Source organism: Emydura macquarii, unplaced genomic scaffold (genome assembly GCF_026122565.2).
Source record: "Emydura macquarii macquarii isolate MOO-44397 ecotype Brisbane River unplaced genomic scaffold, CSIRO-AGI_Emac_v2 contig_1146, whole genome shotgun sequence".
NCBI lineage: Eukaryota > Metazoa > Chordata > Testudines > Chelidae > Emydura > Emydura macquarii.
In genome coordinates this window covers 8,927,289-8,948,469 of record NW_027131283.1, presented here as the reverse complement: position 1 = coordinate 8,948,469, position 21,181 = coordinate 8,927,289, and the positions used below count along the sequence as shown (strand labels likewise).

At 43.3% G+C, this 21,181-nt stretch overlaps 1 protein-coding gene across 4 annotated transcripts in view; it reads left to right on the top strand.

Moving 5' to 3' along the window:
• The window catches only part of FYN (FYN proto-oncogene, Src family tyrosine kinase), a 189,136-nt gene that overhangs the window by 160,768 nt on the left and 7,187 nt on the right, over positions 1 to 21,181 (top strand). For all 4 annotated transcript variants that reach the window (XM_067546610.1, XM_067546612.1, XM_067546611.1 and 1 more), the window contains 4 exons: positions 2,330 to 2,509; positions 4,608 to 4,684; positions 4,803 to 4,956; positions 18,542 to 18,673. In XM_067546610.1, coding sequence (XP_067402711.1) covers positions 2,330 to 2,509; positions 4,608 to 4,684; positions 4,803 to 4,956; positions 18,542 to 18,673 — 543 coding nt within the window. The remainder of the gene's footprint in view (positions 1 to 2,329; positions 2,510 to 4,607; positions 4,685 to 4,802; positions 4,957 to 18,541; positions 18,674 to 21,181) is intronic.

Below are 21,181 nucleotides of genomic sequence, written 5' to 3'. Positions count from 1 at the left end.
CAAACTTTCCTGCAAGTTTCTGCTATTTCTCAGTGGATAGCTTTGTATGTCATAGATTTAAATAGTTAGAATAAACTTCAGCAGCAAATATAATAAAAAGTGTCCCAAAAATAAGTACTTAAATATACTGCAATAATAGTTTTGAACAGAGCAGCAGACAGAGAGAAAGAACCAAAAAGAAATGCAAGCACAATTAAGAGAGAGAATACATCTATAATAATGAGGAAGTAATAAGTAGTAACAATCTATGATAGACCCTGAAGCAGCACAAAATTAGAGCTGGTTAAATACTAAATATATATATATTTAGTATACATATATATATATATTCAGGTTTTGCTAATGAATAATGTATTTTAATAGTAGTCCACCAGCTATAGACAAAATACTGTATATAAGCAGATCTTCAACAATGGCAGTTACTGCTAGTGGTGGTCTCAATAGCAGATAAAAATACCAAATAATAATAACAAGAAATTATAACTATTTCAATGAAAATTTTAATGAGGTTTTGGGGATTTTTAACTACCTTTTTATTTTGATTAAAAAAAACTGGAGTAATTTACAAAAGATAAAGTATTTTTACAATGGAATCACAAATATGCACATCCTAAATGTTGATAGAATGAGTCTTTGGCTATTTTAATAAGTCAAGAGTATGTAGGTAACATACAATTAATCTTGCATAAAGTTGGGGTGAAATCCTTGCTTCATTGATATCTGTGGCAAAACTCCCATTGACTTTCATAAAGTCAGGGTCACACTCTTAGTGTACATGTTCATGGCATCTAAAAATGTGCTGTTATTCTACAAAGTGACTCTGTAAATGGCACTATGTGGTTCTGTCTTTCTCAATGACACCATATAAAATGCACTCAGTTTTGCAAGTGATAAAATTTTCTTCCAACCCTGCAACATTCTCCCTGAAATCTAAAAGTCAAGCAGTACTCTTTCAGCTTGCACTTCACCACTTTATCTGTGGTGCGTTACAAGTGCAGCTAAGGTGCAACTGAGGCCCTGTCTACACTTACCTGTGAGATTTGGCGGCAGTCGACGGGAGTTACACAAAGTATGCAGAAAACTTGCGTAACTCCTGTCGACTGCTGAGTTTCTCTTCTGCACTCCGTCTGTACTGCGCTGTGCTACTTGCGTAGCTGGTCTTAGTACGTTGATTTCTGGATCAACTGAGCGGGTCTGCACTGACCGCTCAGTCGATCCAGAGAAATCGATCTGACGGCAGCGAATTTGCCGCCATCAGTGTAGCCATAGCCTGAGACTTGCTACTCTGCTGAGCCAGGATTAGTAATAAATAGAGTTTGTTCAACTAATCACAGAGAACAATTTATTCCCAAAACTCAACCATTCCTCCACATGCTTTTTTAAAAACTGAATATAAACAGGCTTTGATTTTTACTAATTTAGTCATAATTGTGCAAACACTATGTGCAAACATTTTGACCTTTGGGTTGTTTCTTCTACTCACTTGGACTGATCGCTGCTATTTATTGATTGTGGGTGAAATTCACCCCTAACAAAGTAATAGCACCACATCAGTCCTATTTTGAAGGTTTAAGTGGCACTTAAGTAGCATGTAGGTCTTTGCTGCCCACACACACACACAGAATTTCACCCAGTATTATTGTCTACCTAGGTAGTCTGGTGGTGGTTTTGTGCCTTATTGAAAAACGACTCTATAAAGGGATCAAATTTTATATGAAATTATTGAGACAGAAGGATCATGGAACCCCATGGTGCCACTTTCACAGTCAGAGTTCAGTCTCGAACGAGTCTGAAGAGCCTGCACTGCTAATTTCTGCATTTTAAAAGATTAAGCATTTGCCTTTGTTTCTTTCTCTGCTGACTCTTGTAATTACAAGGATTCTGTGTAACAGACTAGTTTCTGTCAATATGTATTTCTGACAATGCTGGCTATGTAGCAGTATGAACAAACCAGCCCTATTCCTGAAGCTGTACTGACATCAATGATACTATCATATATAAGCAGGGAAATAAAGAAATGTTAATTTGAACATCATGAGCTCAATCCTGAATTCCTTACTCAGGCAAAACTTCCACTGAGTCAGAGCCTGAGTAAGGAAGGGGACATCAGGCCCTGTATTGGTAATGAAGATGAAAAATAATATTTTGCTATAATGAAAAAGGACTATTGATAGGAAGAAATGTAAATAATAAAGAGCAAAAAAAAATTAAAACAATTTTAAAAATAAAAGTAATATTGTAAATTACTCTGCACTTAAATTAGGTGTTAGTTTTCTTTTCCTGACAGAAGGATGTTTAACTTAACAAAATATCTGTGGGTTGGTTGTAGGTACATGGAATGGAAATACTAAAGTGGCAATAAAGACTCTGAAGCCTGGCACGATGTCTCCAGAATCATTCCTAGAGGAAGCTCAAATCATGAAGAAGCTAAAGCATGACAAGCTAGTCCAGCTTTATGCTGTGGTGTCTGAAGAGCCTATCTATATTGTCACAGAGTACATGAATAAAGGTGAAATGGTGCTTCTAACCTTGGTCTTTCTCGGTTACATGCCCTTTTGTATGTTCAAGGACTCTGGGTGGGAGGGTGCATGTGCACAGGATAAGGAACATCGGGCAAAATTCAGTCCTAGTATAAGTAGGCACAGATTATCACCCCAGGTCTGAATTGGGCCTCAAGAATTTGAAAACATTTATATGATTTCTGTACAAGACACACACAGCTTGAAAAAAATTAAAGAGGTGGGTACAGCAGAAGTGTTCCAGTTAAAATGGCATCTTAACCTCCTTGACAAGTTGTTTCAGATTTTGTACCACTGAACTATATTATATGTTGCTTCAGGAAATCCTAATTCTTCCTCGTACCAGAGTGTTCATATTGAATCTCTTGTCAGTGTTCATGTTGTCAATTTGATTTTTTTTTCTTCCCTTTGGCAGTGCTAAGCCTTGTAGAACACACATTGCCCGAAGAAGACAGTTTAATTTTCAGGCTGCTCCATATATCATTGTAAATGATATGCACATACACTTTTAGTTACTTAACTATGGTAACAATCTAGTAAAATGAGCAACGGAAAATTTTTAGCTCTATCAGTCAAAATGTTGCATCAGTGCTGAGGGGAAGACCAAAAGATGCATTTTTTTGAGAAGAGTAAATGAACCAAATAAAGAAAACAAGTTCTAAAGGGAATTTCATTGTAGAATGGGGGATACTTTTAAAAAAATTTAGTGTTTTTTTTAGTCTATTTGGAATTGATTTTTATTTTCCTGGCAGGTGTCCCTCACCCTCTCTCCTCAGAGGCATCCGATCATTGCCTAACTTGCATATTATGATTAAAGTCTGTTAGTGACAAACGTGTGCTTTCCTTGAAAACTGTTCTAGAAATGTTTCTGAAAGATGAAGCCTGTTTTGGCTCAGACTTTAAATAGATTTTGAAGTTTTGATTGCACCATTTTGGATCTTTGGTTCAGGGCTTTGGTTGAAGACTTAACCAGGGGAAAATGCCTAATCTTCTGTCCACTCCCTGTATTAAACCAGTTTCTTTACTTAAGTACTTTTAAACAAAGACTGTTTCCCATCCCTACTCAGGGGTTAAAGTAAGGAGGAGGGAGCGGGGAGGCATGGCTCTCCCTACTGTGCTGAAAGCAAAGTGGAACTCCTTGGGATGTTTCTCGGGGCACCCAGAGCTAAGAGCCGCCTTGTTGCCACGTGCCTCCAGTGCAAAGGAATCTTGCCTGTGCAAGCTGGTTGTCAGCTCTCTAACACAACCAGCCTGTCAGCTACTCAAGCATTCTCCTCTGGGCTGCATCAGCCCTGCCAGTTAACAATAGATGAGCCCCAGCCCAGCGTCCTTTCAAAGTGTCCCCCTGTGGTATATGGCCCCTAATCGCTGTAGGCTTTTGTCAACTTGCCTGCTTTGAACCTGACATAAAGTCCTCCTCACTCAGTTGACAAGTCAGTGTGCAAAGATGCTCTCAGGTGGACCTTCTCTTCCCAGCAGTCCTCCCTCCTGGAACAGCATCCCATGATCAGGAAAGCAGCATCTCTCCTGTTGACACCATCTATGCAGCCATTGTATTCATCTCCAGGATGCTCATGTCCCTGCCTGTGGGATTCCTTTTTGATTTCCAGGTCATTAAAGAGCTTCTACAAGAGCCATATTGGCCTCTTACTATTCGTCCTATCTTGGAACTGTGTGGAGATTTTCAGCTAGATCAGGTCTTTAAAGAGCAGTGGGTAAATTGTTTCAAAGAACATTAGCACATACACAAAAAGTTAGACGTATTTTATCAGTAGCATTCAGGAAAATTAAAAACAACTTGTTTTTTTTTTTCCTTTCTTCGGTCTAATTACATAATCATAAACATATTGGAGAATATAGTGAAGCAGCAGTAGCATCTTATTGAGTTCATTTGCAATTAATGTGTATCTGTAAGTAAAGGATTGCCCTATTTTTGAAATATTCCCTTAATTCTGGAAACTTGACAGGTTGTCATTTCAACCAAAAATACTGCTGTCTTATACCGTGTACTAAGATGAACCCTTCCATCTTCATTAATAACACTGTTTTCTTAAAGTGACTCTTCAGTGTTTACTTTTGCATTTGCAGGAAGTTTGCTAGACTTCTTAAAAGATGGAGAAGGAAGAGCCTTGAAGTTACCGAATTTAGTGGACATGGCAGCACAGGTATGTCTTCAAAATTATAAGCAATGAGCTGCATGTGTTTTGTATCACAATTGTGTAGGACTTCATTTTTAGATCACACCTATTCGTTATTAATCACACCTATATATGCTTCTAACAGGTAGCTGCGGGGATGGCTTACATTGAGCGAATGAATTACATACACAGAGACCTGCGATCTGCAAATATCTTGGTAGGGAATGGCCTAATATGCAAGATTGCTGATTTTGGATTAGCAAGATTGATTGAAGACAATGAATACACAGCGAGACAAGGTGGGATCAATAGCAAATGTAACCTTAAATGTGGCTTTTGAAACAGATATATGCTTTGACTAGGAGAAGGGGAATGTGTAATTGCTTAACTTTGAGCTCTCTGGCTAATTCTGGCCAGCTGCTCAACTGAAAACAATATCCTCCAAGTGCCCTAACAGACAGAGGACCCCTCCCCTCTCTCCCCACCATCTTCACAAGGAGAGCTGAAGAGTAACAACAAAAAACCCACAGCCCTGAGCAACATATATGTGTGTAAGATGAGGTGCACATTCATATACATATTCCAATGACATTATTTTTTCTTCTGATGTGTACTAACCATTGTAAATATTGCTGTGCTGAACTTAGTTTTTCTTAATTTTTAGTCCATTTTGGAATAAGTCACTTTAAACAAGTATTCATTCTTTAATATAGCTGTGTGTCTGAGAACAATATTTTCTTTGGGAACTTTAAGTATATATTTTAGTATGAAAACCATTCTCCACTGCCACAGATTGCTGGGCATGAGCAATCACTGATGTACAATACCCTTTCAGATAAGTTTTTATAGCAACCCTCATTGCACTTCCTTTAAAGGCACCTTTTTTAAAGTCCTCTGTGTTCACACTGAGCTGTGATGCACACTTTGTACTCAGTAATTCTTTACTAGTCATTCCTAACTTTTCAGTGTTGATTCATGTTTGCAAAGCCAGCAGATTTAGTTTTGGTCGGTCCAATGGCAATGCTTGCCCAATATATGTCAATAAATACCACTCCACGCCATTTAAACTCCATTAACACATGGGCCTTTTGTTAAACCATCTTTTATGTCATCAAAAAGAAGGGAGGGTTAAGTACTTCATAACCCATTAAGAGCTTTTATCTTAACAAAATGTCCCTGTTCTAGTAGAGTATCTGTTTTAGCAAAGAGTTTTCTTTTGCTTTCTGGCTTTCACATGTTCACCAAATGAACCAGAGTTCACAGAATGCTGCATATTTCAGTGAGAGCAAATGCCATCATGCCATTCATATCCCTATACATTTCTTTCAGCTGTTGTCAGCTGCACTTATTTGCAGATATGTGGAGCACTAACCAGTCTATGCTCACACTAGTGTTAACAGTTGCTTACCTTGTCTTCCCACTTATTTGAGAGCAGTATGAGGGATCAGTTCACAGGGAAAGTCTCTTTTTTTCTGTCTGGGCTCTTAAAGAAACTGTGATAAGTACTAATGCAGAGAGTTAACTAATGCTGATTTGAGCCTGAGGGCTACAGTCACTCCTTGAATGCAGGAATAGCTGTGTGTCAGATGTACACCATATCTCCAGAGCAACAATGGTAGTTGTGCATTCTGATAGACAGGTCCAGTCCCTCCATCCTGTCCCGTGTGTGAAGTGAGAGGTTTGCTTCAGTAAAGGCAGCAGGATCCAGCCCATAACATAGCTTGGAAAAAATGCAGAGTAGAAAAAAGTATGATCTCCTTTTTGTTTCACTGTCACTTTTTTCTCTCTTTGGAAAGCCCCCAGTATATATTTTTACATGACTAATTATTTGTTTTAGTAGGCAAGTATATGACCTACTGCTGGACAATGTTTTCTGAGCTCAGAATTCATAGGAAATCCTTGGATGTCCTGTTTCATTCCTGGGTTATGTCTCTTAGAATAGCTTAGCTCTTTTCATATCCTTGGATCCTTGGAAACTCCACATGCCCTCATTTTATTTACATTGTGGATAATCTTGGATTTTATAGGGTAATAAAAAGCAATTTACATTTAGGATGGGAAAAGTTTGGACTCAGAGAGAGTAAAGAATGTTTGGACTTGTGTAGAAAAGCATGGACTTAAATATCCCCAATCAGTATTAAACTTTAAGTTGAAAATAGGTCGTATCCTGGAAAACATATTTTAAATTGAGGGAAAGGATGGTCTTGTGGTTAGGCTACATGACTAAGAGTCAGGAGACCTGGGTTCTGTGTATCCAGCACGAACTTATTGTGTGATTATGTGCAAGTCACCTACCCTTTCTGTGCCTCAGCTTCCTCCCCTGTGAAATGGGAATACTTATTTACCATACTGTACCATACTTAACTCATTTAGGAGCTAAATATAGATTGTGCCTTAGAACAGAGCCCTGAGCAAGAAAAGGTATATGAACTGCACTTCCCCAGGATCACTCCAGACAGCACTGTGCTGCTAGATCTTGTTTAAAGGATTTCCTAGTTTTGCTACTACTTCTAGATCCCACTCTAAATTAACTTTTTAACTGAGCTTGGGAAACATATACACTCAGTTCCAACTAACCTGGTTTCTAATATAATTTGGGCAATCAGTATGAATCATGGGGCTTAGAAACAGGTTTAAAACCCCCTTTATAACCTAACTTTTTGCCTGGAATCTGATTTACATTGACTTTAATCATGGCTTCTTAACTCAGTTTTAAGCACTAGTACGTGGGGGCCATAATAGCACAAAGAAGTTGTGCTGCCTTTGTATGTTTCCCATGACCTATCACGCTGATCCTCTAAGGGCATGCATCTGGGGACTGCACTGTTTATCTAGACGGCTACTGGCTCTGTGGTGATCCTGACACACGAGAGCGGAAGACTGGCTGAAAAAGAGAGAGGGGGCGAATTGCCAGTTCCTTTTGGAAAAAGGAAGTGCTGGGCCATGTGAAATCTGAAGATTAAAGTTTAAAATAAAGTGGCTTAGATCACATGCTCCTTTCCACTTTCTTCTGAGAGCTAATTTTGTTTATTCGGGGGAGAGGGGATTATCTCTGCCCTGTGTCCCCAAAAAGTGTCACTTGAATCCATGTAAATATTTTGAAAGGAAACAGATGGGGACGATCTAAGTCCCAGTGGTTTAGAATGTGGGATTCTTAGTCCAGATGAATCTTTCTCAGCTGCTGGTAACATTTTGTTGACCAGAAAGTTTATTTTTGTTTTGGATTTAAGTAAAGAGGCCTGACTGCTCATGATTTATGAAAGGTAAATAGAAAATGGTTAGTTCCATGCATCCCCCATTTCTCAGCAGTCATCAGGAAGGAAACAGATGGTCACACCCTCGAGTGTGACTAGAAACTATGTACTGCCTTTTAATATATGAAAAAGGTCATTTGGCATCTAGTGAACATTTGGCTTCTCTTGTCTTGCTTTGTTGGCAAAAAATAAATCTTGCTTTTCTAATAAGTAAGTGAATAATCAAAGGAAAGAAACTATATGAAAATGACACTCATTTGAAAAACTATTGCCTCATCTTTGCTGGTTGCCATTGTACACTTTCTTTCAGGTCACGGTCTAATTGTTCTGCATGGTTGTCTTAAATGGCACTGCTCGTGTCAGCCTTGTAAGGAAAGCTCCAAAGTTAATTGTTTCCTGCTGCCTCCTTTTCACCCACAGGCCAGTGAGTCAGAGTCCTTACATCACCTCCTACCCGAGATTTCACATACAGCATGGGAACTTCGAACCAGATCAGTGATGTAGAGTTATAATGCATTAGCTCTGACTCAGGGAGGGACCGAGGGTCAGCCCAGTTGCAGGGGAATTAGCAAATCACAGGCTATGACCTATGGGGGCTCTGGGCCTCAAGCAGGACAGAACAGCAATCAGTCTAGGAGGTTCTGGCCCTCAGGCAGGGCCAAATAGCAAACAGTGTATGAAGCTCTGACCTCAGTCAGGACAGATCTATGGGGAGGCTGCAACCCCAGGGATGGGGTTGGCAGCAGGGGATAGGGGGAATTGGGCCCATCCTACTCCATGGGGACCCAGCCGAGGGCCTGACATATGGTGGAAGACTCTACCACTGGGTCAGCGGAGAACCGCCAAAATGCACCAACTCTAGCTCTGAAGGCAAAACTAAAGCAAAGCCTGGTTCCCCAGGCTACTCTCTTCCACAGTCTGGGGAGAGGGCTCCATCGTCCACGGGTCCTCTGCCTCTTCGGAATATTTGATTGCCAGCAGTCTCAGCAGCTCCTCTCCAGATTCAGTCTCCTCTGGGGTCAGAGCCGGAGATCTGCAGCAAACCAGATGCATCTGCCTCCTTCCCTGGCTGTCTCCTCACTGAGCTGGAGGTCCTGCCTTTTAAACTTCCTGTCCCGCCTCTCAGCTTCTGGTGTGAGAGGTGGACCCAGTCTGGCTCCACCCCCCGAGCAGTGATGGTGGTCTCTTTCCCTCTGGCTTGGAGGGATGCCACTCCATCTCACTACACACACACACATTGCTCAAGTCCAGCTCCCAGTCCCCAGGCTGGTATCCTCACTTTCTCCCAGGCGAGACAGAAAGTCCACATTAGGTTTGTCTTTACCTGCTTGGTGTCGAACAGTGAAGGCATATGTCTGGAGGATGAGGTACCAGCGAATTACTCTGGCTTTGGTGTTCTTCATCATGTTCAGTCATTTCAAGGGAGCATGGTCACTTATCAGTACAAAGAGGGCACTGAGGGCGTCCACCAACCATTTAATGGCGATGGTCTCTTTCTCAATGACAGAATAATTTCACTTTCTTGGGAACAACTTCTGACTGATGTATATGATGGTGTGCTCTTCTCCTTCTGCCTCCTGGGAGAGGACTGCCCCATGCCCCACTTCCAAAGCACCTGTTTGGACAATTAATTCGCAGTCAAAGTCAGGGCTGAAGAGCACCAGCTCCCAACACAGGTGCTCCTTGAGGGTCTGGAAGGCGTCTTCACACACTGCTGACCAACACACTCGATGGGGGCTGTCCTTGATCAGGAGTTCAGTCGGGGGGCTGCAATTGAAGTAAACTGGGGCACAAACCGTCAAAAATAGCCGGCCAACTCCAGGAGCTGCCACACGTGCCTCTTTGTGATCAGTTCTGCAGTGCTTGAAACTTCCACACGAGGGGGGCATACTTGACCTTACCTCAAGGTGTATCCCACGTAAATGGTTTCTTGCCACCCAATCGGGCACTTCTTCGGGTTCGCAGTTAATCCAGCGTCCTGCAGGGCCCAGAGGAGGGCCACCACGTGGTTTAAATGGTCTTCCTAGTGCCAGCTATACACCACTACGTTATCCAAGTAGGCCACAGCGTATGCCATATGGGGCAGTCTTCTCCCTAGAGCTTGGGACGAGGGGTATCTGCCAGTAGCCCTTCATGAGGTTAAGGGTTGTGATGTATCGGACCTCCCCGAGCCAGTGGAGGAGCTTGTCTATTCGGTGTATTGGATATACATCGAGCTTTGAGATCGCAGTAACCCTCCGGAAGTCAGTGCAAAACCGGAGGGTCCCATCGGGCTTCAGGCCGCACCACTCGCTCAGTGACCATTCTATGACCCCTAGTTCCACCATTGCTCAGACTTCTTTCTCCATGACTTCCCACATCTGTTGTGAAAGAGACTGGTTGATCTCCCAGACTACCTTGTGGATTTTGCAGGATGACATGCTGGATGACAGTGGTCTGGCTGGGCGTCGCAATGAAGGACTTGGTGAAGACTTTTAACAGGCTGCAGGCTTGTTTCTGCTGCTCTGTCATAAGAATATCGCCCAAGTGTGGTTTCTCAGCGTCGGTGGCCTCTGGGACTTGTAGGTCCAGTGACAGTTTGGAGGGAATACGGGACGATCAGCAGCCCCTCCCACTTTCGCCAGGGCTTCAGGAGGCTCACATTGTAGATTTGTCTATTCTTCTGTCAGTCAAGTTGTCTGATCTCGTAGGTGACAGGGCCCACCTGACAAATTGTTTTGTAGGGGCCCTGTCCGTAGGCCAGGAGCTTCAATTCTTCTGAGGGGAATAGAAGCGGGCTTCCTGGTTGTAGGTTTGTTCTTGGACTCCTTGGGATGCCAATAGATTCTCCTTTGCAAGCTTCCCTGCCTGGAGCAGGCAGTCCTGTAGCTTCAGGACATACAGTAAGAGCCCCTGAGTCGTCAATGGGGCATGTTCTCAGGCCTCCCTGATTAGGTCCAGCAGCTCATGGGGTTGTCGGCCATACAGTAGTTTGAGGGGTGAGAATTTCGTGGATGATTGGAGTACTTCCCTAATAGCCAATAGTAGGGGAGGAATCAGCTGGTCCCAGTGGTGGAGTTCCTGTCTTTTAGGGTCCTGTTTAACTGCTTGACCAACCCATCCATCTGGGGGTGATACACAGAATTCTGTAACTTCTTGACCCCCAACAGTGCACACACCTGTTGGAGAAGCTTGTAGGTGAAGTTGGTAGCCTGATCGGTGAGAATCTCCAGGGGGAGCTCCACCCAGTCAAAGACCTTCACAAGCTTTGCTGAAATGGTGTAAGCAGTGGTGTTCCTTAAGGGGATGATCTTGGGGAAGTGGGTGGTGTAATCCATCAGGATGAGGATGTACTGGTAGCAGGCATTGCTTTCTGGGAGGAGTCCCACTAGGACCATAGTAACCCGCTTGAAGGGGACCCCAACCATGTATAAAGGAACCCGCGGGGGGGGGGGGGGGGGTTTCTGCACTCCCGGTGGAGCTGCGAGCTGACACTTGGGACATGAGTTACAGTAATCCTTCACCTTGCAATGTACCCTGGGCCAGAAAAATCAGGGCAGAACCTGAACCAGAGTATTTTCCTGCCATAGATGGCCTGCTTCAGGGATGTCATGGGCGAGTCTCAGGACGGCCCGCTGGTGGCACCGGGGAACAACCAGCTCGGTCCGGACTTCTTGGGTCTTGATTGATGTGGTATAGCTGGTCGCCAATTAGCTCAAATCAGGGCCAGTGGGCCATCCGCTGGGGCTCGGTTACTTTTCCATTGACGTGGGCCAGTTGTTCGTAGGAGTGACTGAGGATGGAGTCTTCTCTCTGATCTTGGCTAAAATCTGCAAGTACTGATGGGCTGGCCACCCACTCCGGACGCTCTTGGTCTAATGTTGGGGTCAGTGGATCATCAGTGTCTTGCCCCTGGGGTTCCTCCTCATCATCCTCAGGTGAGTTTCCCCCAAGACCCTCATGAATGGGGGAAGCCCCAAGGTTCATGACCTGAAGCAGTTCAGTGAACGCTGGCCAGTCACATCCAAGGATGGTGGGGTAGGCAAGTGTGGGGACCAACCCCACTGCCATCAGTTGGGTCGCTCCATTTATGGTCAGAGGGACCTGGGCACTGGGGTATGGGTTCACATCCCTGTGGATATTACTGGAGCCATATTTCCCCGAGGGCCTGCTTGGGGTCGGACAAGCGCCCAGCGGACAAGGATCTGTCCACAGCCCAAGTCTTTGCACCTGGTGATTTGTATCCAGCCTTCACGAGGTTGGCATCGGGCTGCCGGCAGGCACAGAATTCTCCTGTGTAGACCCAACCAAAGCTGCAGTCCATGTTGGGCCCAAACCAGCCACATGAGAAGCAGCACTCCAATTCCGGTTGCCCTGGGTGGGTTGCCACCTCAGCCAGGTAGCTGGGCGGACTCAGGGTAGGCAACCTGCCCTCTTCTCAGGATGCCCCAGGGTTCCTCTGAATTCAGCATCGGGTTGCTGAGAGACATCGATCGCCCAGCCATTATGCCTTCTGGGTCCAGGTTGCACATCGGTCTTGGGCTAAACTTCTTCTCCAGGGCTGGGGTATTCGATCCTGGGTCAGGACCCAGGCTTCCGGTCCGAAAGGAGTCTCCATGACCAGGAAGTCCTCCATCAACCCAACGGCTGCGCTCAGCATAGCAGGCTGGTGCCGGAGGACCCAGGCCCTCCTTTTGTGTGGGAGGATGTGCATGAATGGTTCGAGGGCAATCAGTTTGGCAACATCTCTCGTGGAATGCCACTCAGGTTGCAGCCACTGCCAGCAAGCATTCTTCAGTTCCTGGGTCATGATTCAGCGCCTAGCAGGTAGAAATTCTCTCAGAACTGTCGTCGCCTGAAGGTCTCCAGAGTGATGTCCAGGGCATATAAGATGTCTTCCTTCACCCACCTGTAGTCCCAGGCCTAGTCATTTAGAAGCCCCAGTAACCAGTTTGAGCCCCCCCAGTCAGGTACAGGGCTAGGAGGATGGCCCACGATTCAGGAGGCCATCAACGACTGGCAACCCGCTCAACAGTCACAAGAAAGGCTTCCGGATCATCTTTTGGCCCCTCATAGACAGCCATACTGGCACAAACAGTCTAGAGAGCTCTGGCCCTCAGGCAGGACAGAGCAACAAACAATCTAGGGGCAGGCTGCCATTGCGCGGATCCCACCAAAATACGCTGACTTGAGCACTGACAGCAAAACCAGACCAAAGTCTGGTTCCCCTGGGCTACTTCCTTCCACAGTCTTCCTACCCCTGGGCTCCATTGTCCAGGGGTCCTCCACCTCTTCGGGGTATTGGGTTGCCAGCAGTCTGAGCAGCTACTCTCCGAACTCAGTCTTCTCCGGGGTCAGGGCACTGTCTGACTCGGTAGCAGAGCTGGTGGCCTGCAGCAAACAAAGAGATATCTGCCTTCTTCCCTGGCTCTTTGCCTGCTGAGCAGGAAGCCCTGCCTTTTATACTTCCTGTCTCGCCTCTCAGCTTCCAACGCAAGGGGCAGGCCCAGCCTGGTGCCACCCCTGTGTACAGAGGGTGATCCCTCCCCCTTTGGCTCGGAGGAATGCCACTCCACCTCACTACATGAGTCTTAGCCAAATACATGGCATGACGGTTTGGGACTGTTACTGGGAAGGAGTGGTTCCTATTATAAGCAGTAGCAGCTGATACAAATTTAAAATTGCCTTTGTAAAACAGATTTATTTTCCAATCCATGTGTCTATTGTATATATTGGCAGCACTTGTGGTAATGCTACTCCCACACTGATGAAACAACAAGGATTTTTCTGATGCCTTCCAGACCACCTATAGCTATTTTCGTAGCTCACATATGTGTGTTTGTGAACTTTCAGGTACATTTTTGTCTCAATATTCTGATGTATCTGCTTTGATTTTTCTTGAAACGGCAGTTTTCTTTGTGCTCTGTCAGTCCTTTGTGGAGAACTGGCACCTGGTTCTCCAACTAACCAGACCACATTATTTGCAACAGACTGTACCGCAGCATGGAACATCCAGGGCCAGCAGTAGCGTAGAAGGAAAGGAGTAATGACTTGTTTTTCTCAGTAGCAAACCCTGGGTGTTAGAGAAAAAACCACGGATGGGCTTCAGAGGAAATCCCATCCATTCATCCCCAGCTGACAGGCAGGTGACCAGTTCAAGAAGCTTGAGGGTTCAGAGTAGGAGAGATGTATAGAGCTCTGTTAAGAACTTGGGGGTCCACCTATGCCCCATTTCCCCAGGTGAGATGGGGTAAGGATCCTTGTTCTCATTTCTCATGTTTTACCAGGCTCATAATGTCATGTGAGTTCTCTCAGCATACAAGATTTAATAGTATGTTTTTGGCTCAGGTCCTCCCACACAGCATTTGTCACTCAGAATCACCTACCAAAACTGACTTGTTTCCTGTTACGTGCTTGCTTCAGCATTTTTTATCTCTGCGGCTTTCTCTTTCCAACCCCACATGCTACTTAACATTGAACTACATTCTGTAATAGTTGACCTAATAGTTTCCATGGTTTATTGTTTTAGCTTCATTTTTTAAAAGGGGGGGGCGTATACCCCCAGAGTCATGTTTACTAAAGAAAGGTTGTGTCCTTTGCCAAGCCCAGTGCTTGTCCTTGGTTACATATAGTAAACAACTTTTAACAATTTTGTTTCAGTGTACGCTGCAGTGATACAGCAGCAGCTGTGGAACAGTGGGGACAGAGTTTCCAGGGTGATTTTTTGGTTTTGTTTTTTATGGTTTAATTTTAAAAAACAAAAACAAAAAAAAAAACCCTTGAGGGATTTCCTTAGCATCAGAAAATGCATTCTGAGAGTTCCACCCAGCTACACCCCTTACTCCTGTCATGAAATGTAGTATGGGGAGAGGGGGGATTAAATTGGGTTTACTGTCCTTCTGACTCTGATGAAATCTAGTTTGTTCTCCCTCATCCTGCCCAGACATCTAGGGAATTTAGTAACAGGCCTCTGATTATTATTAATATCCTTTTCTGGTAGAATCACTGCCCTAAGGGATCCATGTGTCTGATGAACTCTGTTTCCTTATGCTGACTCCTCTGAGCTAACTGTTTTGTCTGAAGGCCATGATGTAAGCAGTACAGCCAACCAAAAACTGCTTCTCTCACACAGAATTAATTCAGAAACTGTTTGATAAGTGGGGATAAAAGCAATCAATTCAGACTTGACTTCTGGGTGAGGACAGACTGTTCTGACCTAAAACATTTAGATAGTGATTGGTATGTCAGTCACATTACAGATCGGCTAGCTTTTAATAAACACAGTACTTACAGTTCCAGCAGAAACCATGGAGTCCAATCCCCTTCTGATGTAAATCAGCATGGCTCCATTCAAACCACTGGAGATAAACCAAATTATACCAGCTGATAATCTGCCTCATGAAATTCATTAGTACATTAATCAGTAATATATTTTTATCTGACATTGTTTGTTCACAGCATGAATGTGGCTAGTTTAATACACTGTCTGAGACCTGTGTGTGTTTAAATAATGTGTTGCAATCGGTGGGCACAGGTACAATTTTTAGATTAAAATCTGTGCTGAGATAGCATCTGAACTGTAGTATCTTGATGCATTAGACCCATGTGAGGCAGAAGCAGGTATAGTGAGGAGTGCATTTAGGAGTGGCAGTTAATTCTGCTTTTCGCTGAAAGAGGGAGGCCAGGCCTTGGCCTTATCCCTGCCAAGGTTGCCAGCACTGCTGATCACCCTTCCCCTTGCACTCTGGAGGCTCGTCTACACTACGGCGTTTTGGTGTTGTGACACCTTAGCCACCTATAAAAACACTTTGTCCACCTGCAGCTTCTTCCAAAGGAGATGGGCAGCAAACACTTCATGCTATCACTGTGATTTCAGTTGCTCTGAGCAAAGCTAGGCATTGTTGTACACTGCAACGTGGCACGCTATGCTACTGCAGTGCTAGGGTGGACAGGACATACAAGCATTGCTCTTGCAGCAGTACACTTGAGCCTATCAGTGCAATCTCACAGTGCTCCTGCCCACCATTCAGTGACAGCTATGCCAGCTGAGATCTGCCCACTTCCTTGCAGGCCCAAGAGCACCCAAGGAAAGACTCATGTCCCGCCCTGACATCAGCAAATGATACAAAAAGAGAAAGCAAAATACACAACATTAAAAAAAAAAAGTTAGTGTGTTAATAATAATAACAATGTCCTATGTGAAAAACACAAAATAATAAATGAATTTAGCCAGCAGCCACTATGGACAGACATCCAGCCGCACCCCTCCACCAAATATTGGGGGGTTACCCTAACCGACCATTTGTTGTCTCAACAGCATTTCCTATACACTTGACTTTCTCTTATTCATATCTCAGGAGAGGAGACATGTAAAGGTTACACAGGAAAAGTAACCATTCCCACCTCTTACCTTCCCATGGTGCTCCAGCACCTATTCCCAGTACATCCCATACGGGCAGCACTGTATTAGGTAAGGAAGATGAGGATGAAAGGGGAGTTGACAGGGCTGCATGGAGGAGCCTGGTGGGATGTCCTTCCTCCAGGACTGTGTATCCAGATGATTCCCATCTCTGGATCCTAGCTACAGAGTGGAACAGGAAAAAGAGAATCAGCAAACTAAACTTGTGAAATGTGTGAAATAAATAATAAAACCTGGCTTTTGGCCCCCTTGAGTGCAACCACCCAAAGTCCAAGCCTCCAGACCTAAAGACTATTTGGCAGAGGGTGGTGACCCCCAACCATGGCATCTGCATGTATTTGGGCACAGTGGGATGTAGTCCCTGCTCTTCATGGCACATGTGGATCCTCAGGCAGGACAGGGCCATCCGGAGCAGCAATCTAAACAAATATAAAATGTGAACCATATACAGACACATTTTACGCTTTCTCTAGGGAGCTGTGCAAGACTCGTAGTCCTCACTCCTCAGCATTGTCAGTAATTGGAGAAGCCAGGTAGGTGCCAGCCTCCCACAGCCAATGCTGAAGGAAGAGAGGAGTCCAGACAGGAATTCTCATCAGTTGCAGACAGCAGTGATTTGTAGACACCAAAGCAAAGATAGATTTTTAAGGAATAATCTAGAAGAGGATAAGGTGCTTCTCTGCACATTTTGACAAGAAGTTCTATAATCTCAGACCAGTACCTTAAGGAAGTAACATAGAGGAAGGTGCTCAGAGCCAAAATTTTCAAACCTGAACACCTAAAATTAGGCTCCTAAATCTACATCAGAATGAAATGGCCTGACTTTCAGACATGCTGAGCATCTGCACATCCCATTGAAGTCAATGGGAGCAGCAGGTAGGTGCACAGCACTGTGGAATCAGGTCATGTTTATGTAGGTGTCTAATTAGATTTAGGTGGCCCGTGTCTTAAAGTTTGGCAAGACTTAACTGAGCAACTCAACTTGTACTTCATTTGCTGCAACAAATGTATTAATTTGTAAGTAATTAGTTCTTGAGTTTATTCCTACAATATATTTAAATAATGGCTGACATTTTACCAATTAAGGGAACTCATGATTTTCCTTGTCTACTTTATATTCTGAGACCAAGTCAGATTGCTTAGTACAGGAGAAAATTCAAGGCACTGATTACTGAATGAGATGGCAAAATAGTTAATTAGCAAAGTACTATAAGCAGTGCAGTAAATTAACTATCTAGAAGAAATTTGTCCGAGTAGTGATTTTCATGAACCTTTTTACAGCTAAACAACTTCTATGAGCAGACGCTAACAATCCTAGCTAATTCAGTATATTTCACAATTTGAGGGTATCTGCCACTTGGAATCAGAAGATGGTAATACCATTTTATTTTTGTGCATTAATACAGGCAGCAGGAAATGTCTGGATAGTTTTTCATATGAACTACAGTTAAATATCACTGCAAGATTGTTTTAAAAATAATACTTAAAAACATTTTTCTACAAAAATAGTAAATGACTGGAAAAGCAAATAAATCAGTGTTTATTTTACTTGCTGATAAAGACAATAATCCCTACTAACACCATAGACTCCTACATGCTATGATGATGGATGAACACATTAGAACTGCGTATCACTACAGACTTTTCAGTGCCAGAAACTTAAAAGACACTGTCAAGATATAAATCACAGCCCAAAATTCTGCCCTGACATCACACCCAAAGAAACCTGGTTTGCAGTATTTTTTTAAAAATCCTTGCATGTTTCTAGTAACATCTTCGATTTTTTTTAAATGTCTGTTTTACCATTCGTTTTATATTTTTGCCTCCATTGGACAGTGAAGCTAGAAAGGTGTATTTTTAATAACTTCTATTCTCATGCACTAGCATGGTGTAGCAATGTTTGGGTTGTGAATGCTTCAGGGAAATGTTAATTGAAAACATTTTTGTTGAGAGAAAATACACACAAAAGGTTTCTATTATATTGGTTTCTAAAATTTCTTTTTTATAAAACCTCAATGTTGAGTTTAAATGTTTCTCTTGGACTCTGAGACCCACAAATTCTGCCCATTTCCTATGAATCACATGTTACAGCCTTGATCATATTCCACTGAGTTATTTTCTAATATCCGTATGCAGCACTTTGACTGTTGCAGCTCCCACAGAATGAAACTGTCATTTGTTATTTCCGTACTGCCTGCGTCTTGAGCGTAACTCATTTGTTTCTTTCATTAGGTGCAAAGTTCCCCATCAAATGGACTGCGCCAGAAGCAGCGTTGTATGGAAGGTTCACAATAAAATCAGATGTATGGTCTTTTGGAATATTACTCACAGAGCTTGTAACAAAAGGGAGAGTGCCCTATCCAGGTAAGAAAAACAGTTGACAATACAAATCTAGGCTTCGATTCAGGAAGGTTCTTAAGCACATGCATAACTTTAAGCATGTGAATAGTTCCATTGACTTCAGATAGGATAATGCTCACATGCTTAAAGTTGTGCATATACCTAAATACTTTCTAATTTGGGGCCCTAGTGTGCCCATGCCATTATAAGGGTGGTGTCTGAACAGTAAATCTAATCTACCTTCATTCGGATTCCTTTTTACTGATATTGATTCAATTGATGATTTTTTTTCCCAGCAAAATAATGAAGACAATGTAGGAGTACTGTATTTTAGCCCAAATAAATTACAGTAGCATTTGCATTCAGTTTTTTTTAATGATATCAGTAGATAAGATACAGAATGGATTTATCCATTTATCCATCAGTCTAGCTGTACTAACTTTGATACCTGATGTTGCCAGAACTCTTCTTAGATATTTCTAAATCTCAATCCTGGGTATAAAAACAGATGGAAGTGAAAGAAATTATTAATGTAACATGCAGGCTCCAGTCCAATGCACTTCTTCGAAAATGGGTTAAATTCTCTAGGGAGGGGAAAGTGAGGGCCAGTTAGTTTCTTTATTGAAACCCTGCCAACTGACCCATGGAGTGACACCCTGGCTATGTCTATGCTGCCCGCAAAATGCGGCGGCAATTGACTGGAGATACACAAATCTACTCTACGTACCTTGTGTATCTCCCGTTGACTTCCTAACTTCTACCTACCTCAGCGTCCCCATTATGCTGCGCCAATGGGAAATGCCTTCCCATCAATGCAGCGTTACTCTTTTTGGTGGGGGTGGATTACAGATCGATTGAGTGGGTCTCTACTGCCACTCAGTCGATCCCGCAGAATCGATCCTGCAATGCCGCCATCAATGTAGACATAAGTTTATATTAGGGATGAATGGACATACTTGTGCATGTTTTCAGAAGGGGCAGTGTCACTCTACCAGTTTCCAAAGGACAGAGGTGTTTGTGTGGGGGAAAAGAAATGATGACAACAGTGCGCTTTATGGAGACTAAATCTCTGCTTTACTTAACATTGTGAAGACAGTCTGTGAAATGAGAGAACCAGAATATCTAGACCCTTTGTATTTTTCCTTAAGACTTGTCCAAATACTTAAGCACTAGTAAAGCTTTATCACTGCGTGGGTTTGATATGCTATAACAGACTGCTGGTAGGTTATAATTGAAAGGTTGCTAAAGCAGTTTGTGTGATGCTTTAGAGTCAATTTTTGCAATTATCAAAGCAGTCAGAGCCATATATCAAATACCAGCTTCTGAAGAGAGTTAAGGATACATCTACAGACACTGCATCTTATAGTCTTGGAGGTTGGAAAAAAGAAAGCACTCTCATTTGAAATGTGCAACAAGATATGATAGCATGTCTGTGGATTGTTTACACACACGCACGCGCGCGCGCACACACACCCCTCAGCTCTGCATGCAGAGATACCATGCCATTGACTACCTGGGGCAGAAGGGTTATTTTATCATCTTGTTTTGTTTGGGTAAAAGGGGAGAGGCACAACATGGAGGAGAAAAGGGAAGGCAGACAGTACAGAGGAGAGGAAATTATTGTGTGTATGAATGGGAAGTCTGGCATTCTCTCTCCCTCAGTCTTCAAATCAAGCACCCCGGTGCTCCATTTGGGTGAGAAGGAGATGAAGCTGTGAGCCTCTGCCTCCTTTTCATCATAGTCTCTGAGATTAAGGGGATGCCAAGGCTCACAGTTAAACCTTACAGTACAGCCCTGGTAGTCCCTCCCAGCAGTAGCCTAATTTTTGATGGGTCACAATGTTCAATTAATGTATTGGTGCTCTCTTTAACCCTTTGTAAACCTGGGATTGAAATAAGCAACTTCAACAATATTAGTCATTAGCAATACATGGGGGGGGAATAAAAACTATATGGAGTGGGAGAGAAGCAAAGCCAAAAATGAATATCAACTTATTTTTGGTTTTACTATTTTTACTTTGCCCAGATTCCCCTTGGATCTTAATCTTCTCTTTACCACAGGTCAGAAGTAGGAGGCTACAATTCTTTGGCTGTTGTACAGCAGGATTGTTATTTAAAATGTTGCTTATCTAGCAGTGCAGCCACACATTCCAAATACATGAACAAGCACGTTTGCCTTGCCTATCGTCCTGCTTTCTGGTGTTAAAATTGCATTTAATATGTTCATGCACAGAATGGCAGCATGTGTACATGCTGTACTTGAAGTTGTATCTGCCACAGTGCCATCAAATCCTGTACGGAATTCCATCTGAATGTGGCTTTTGGAAAATAGCAAAGCTCTGTTTACAAAGGCTAAGGGCTCAATTGTGCAATCATTTATCACGGCAAATAGTACCACTATATATACACACACACTCTCTCATTGATTTGAGTGGGACTACTGTGAGGAAGAGTCAATCATTTGGCTCTTAGCTCAAAATGCCCAAGCTGTTTCTTAAGAACATTGGCTAATGCCGTGAGGATTATTCCTAT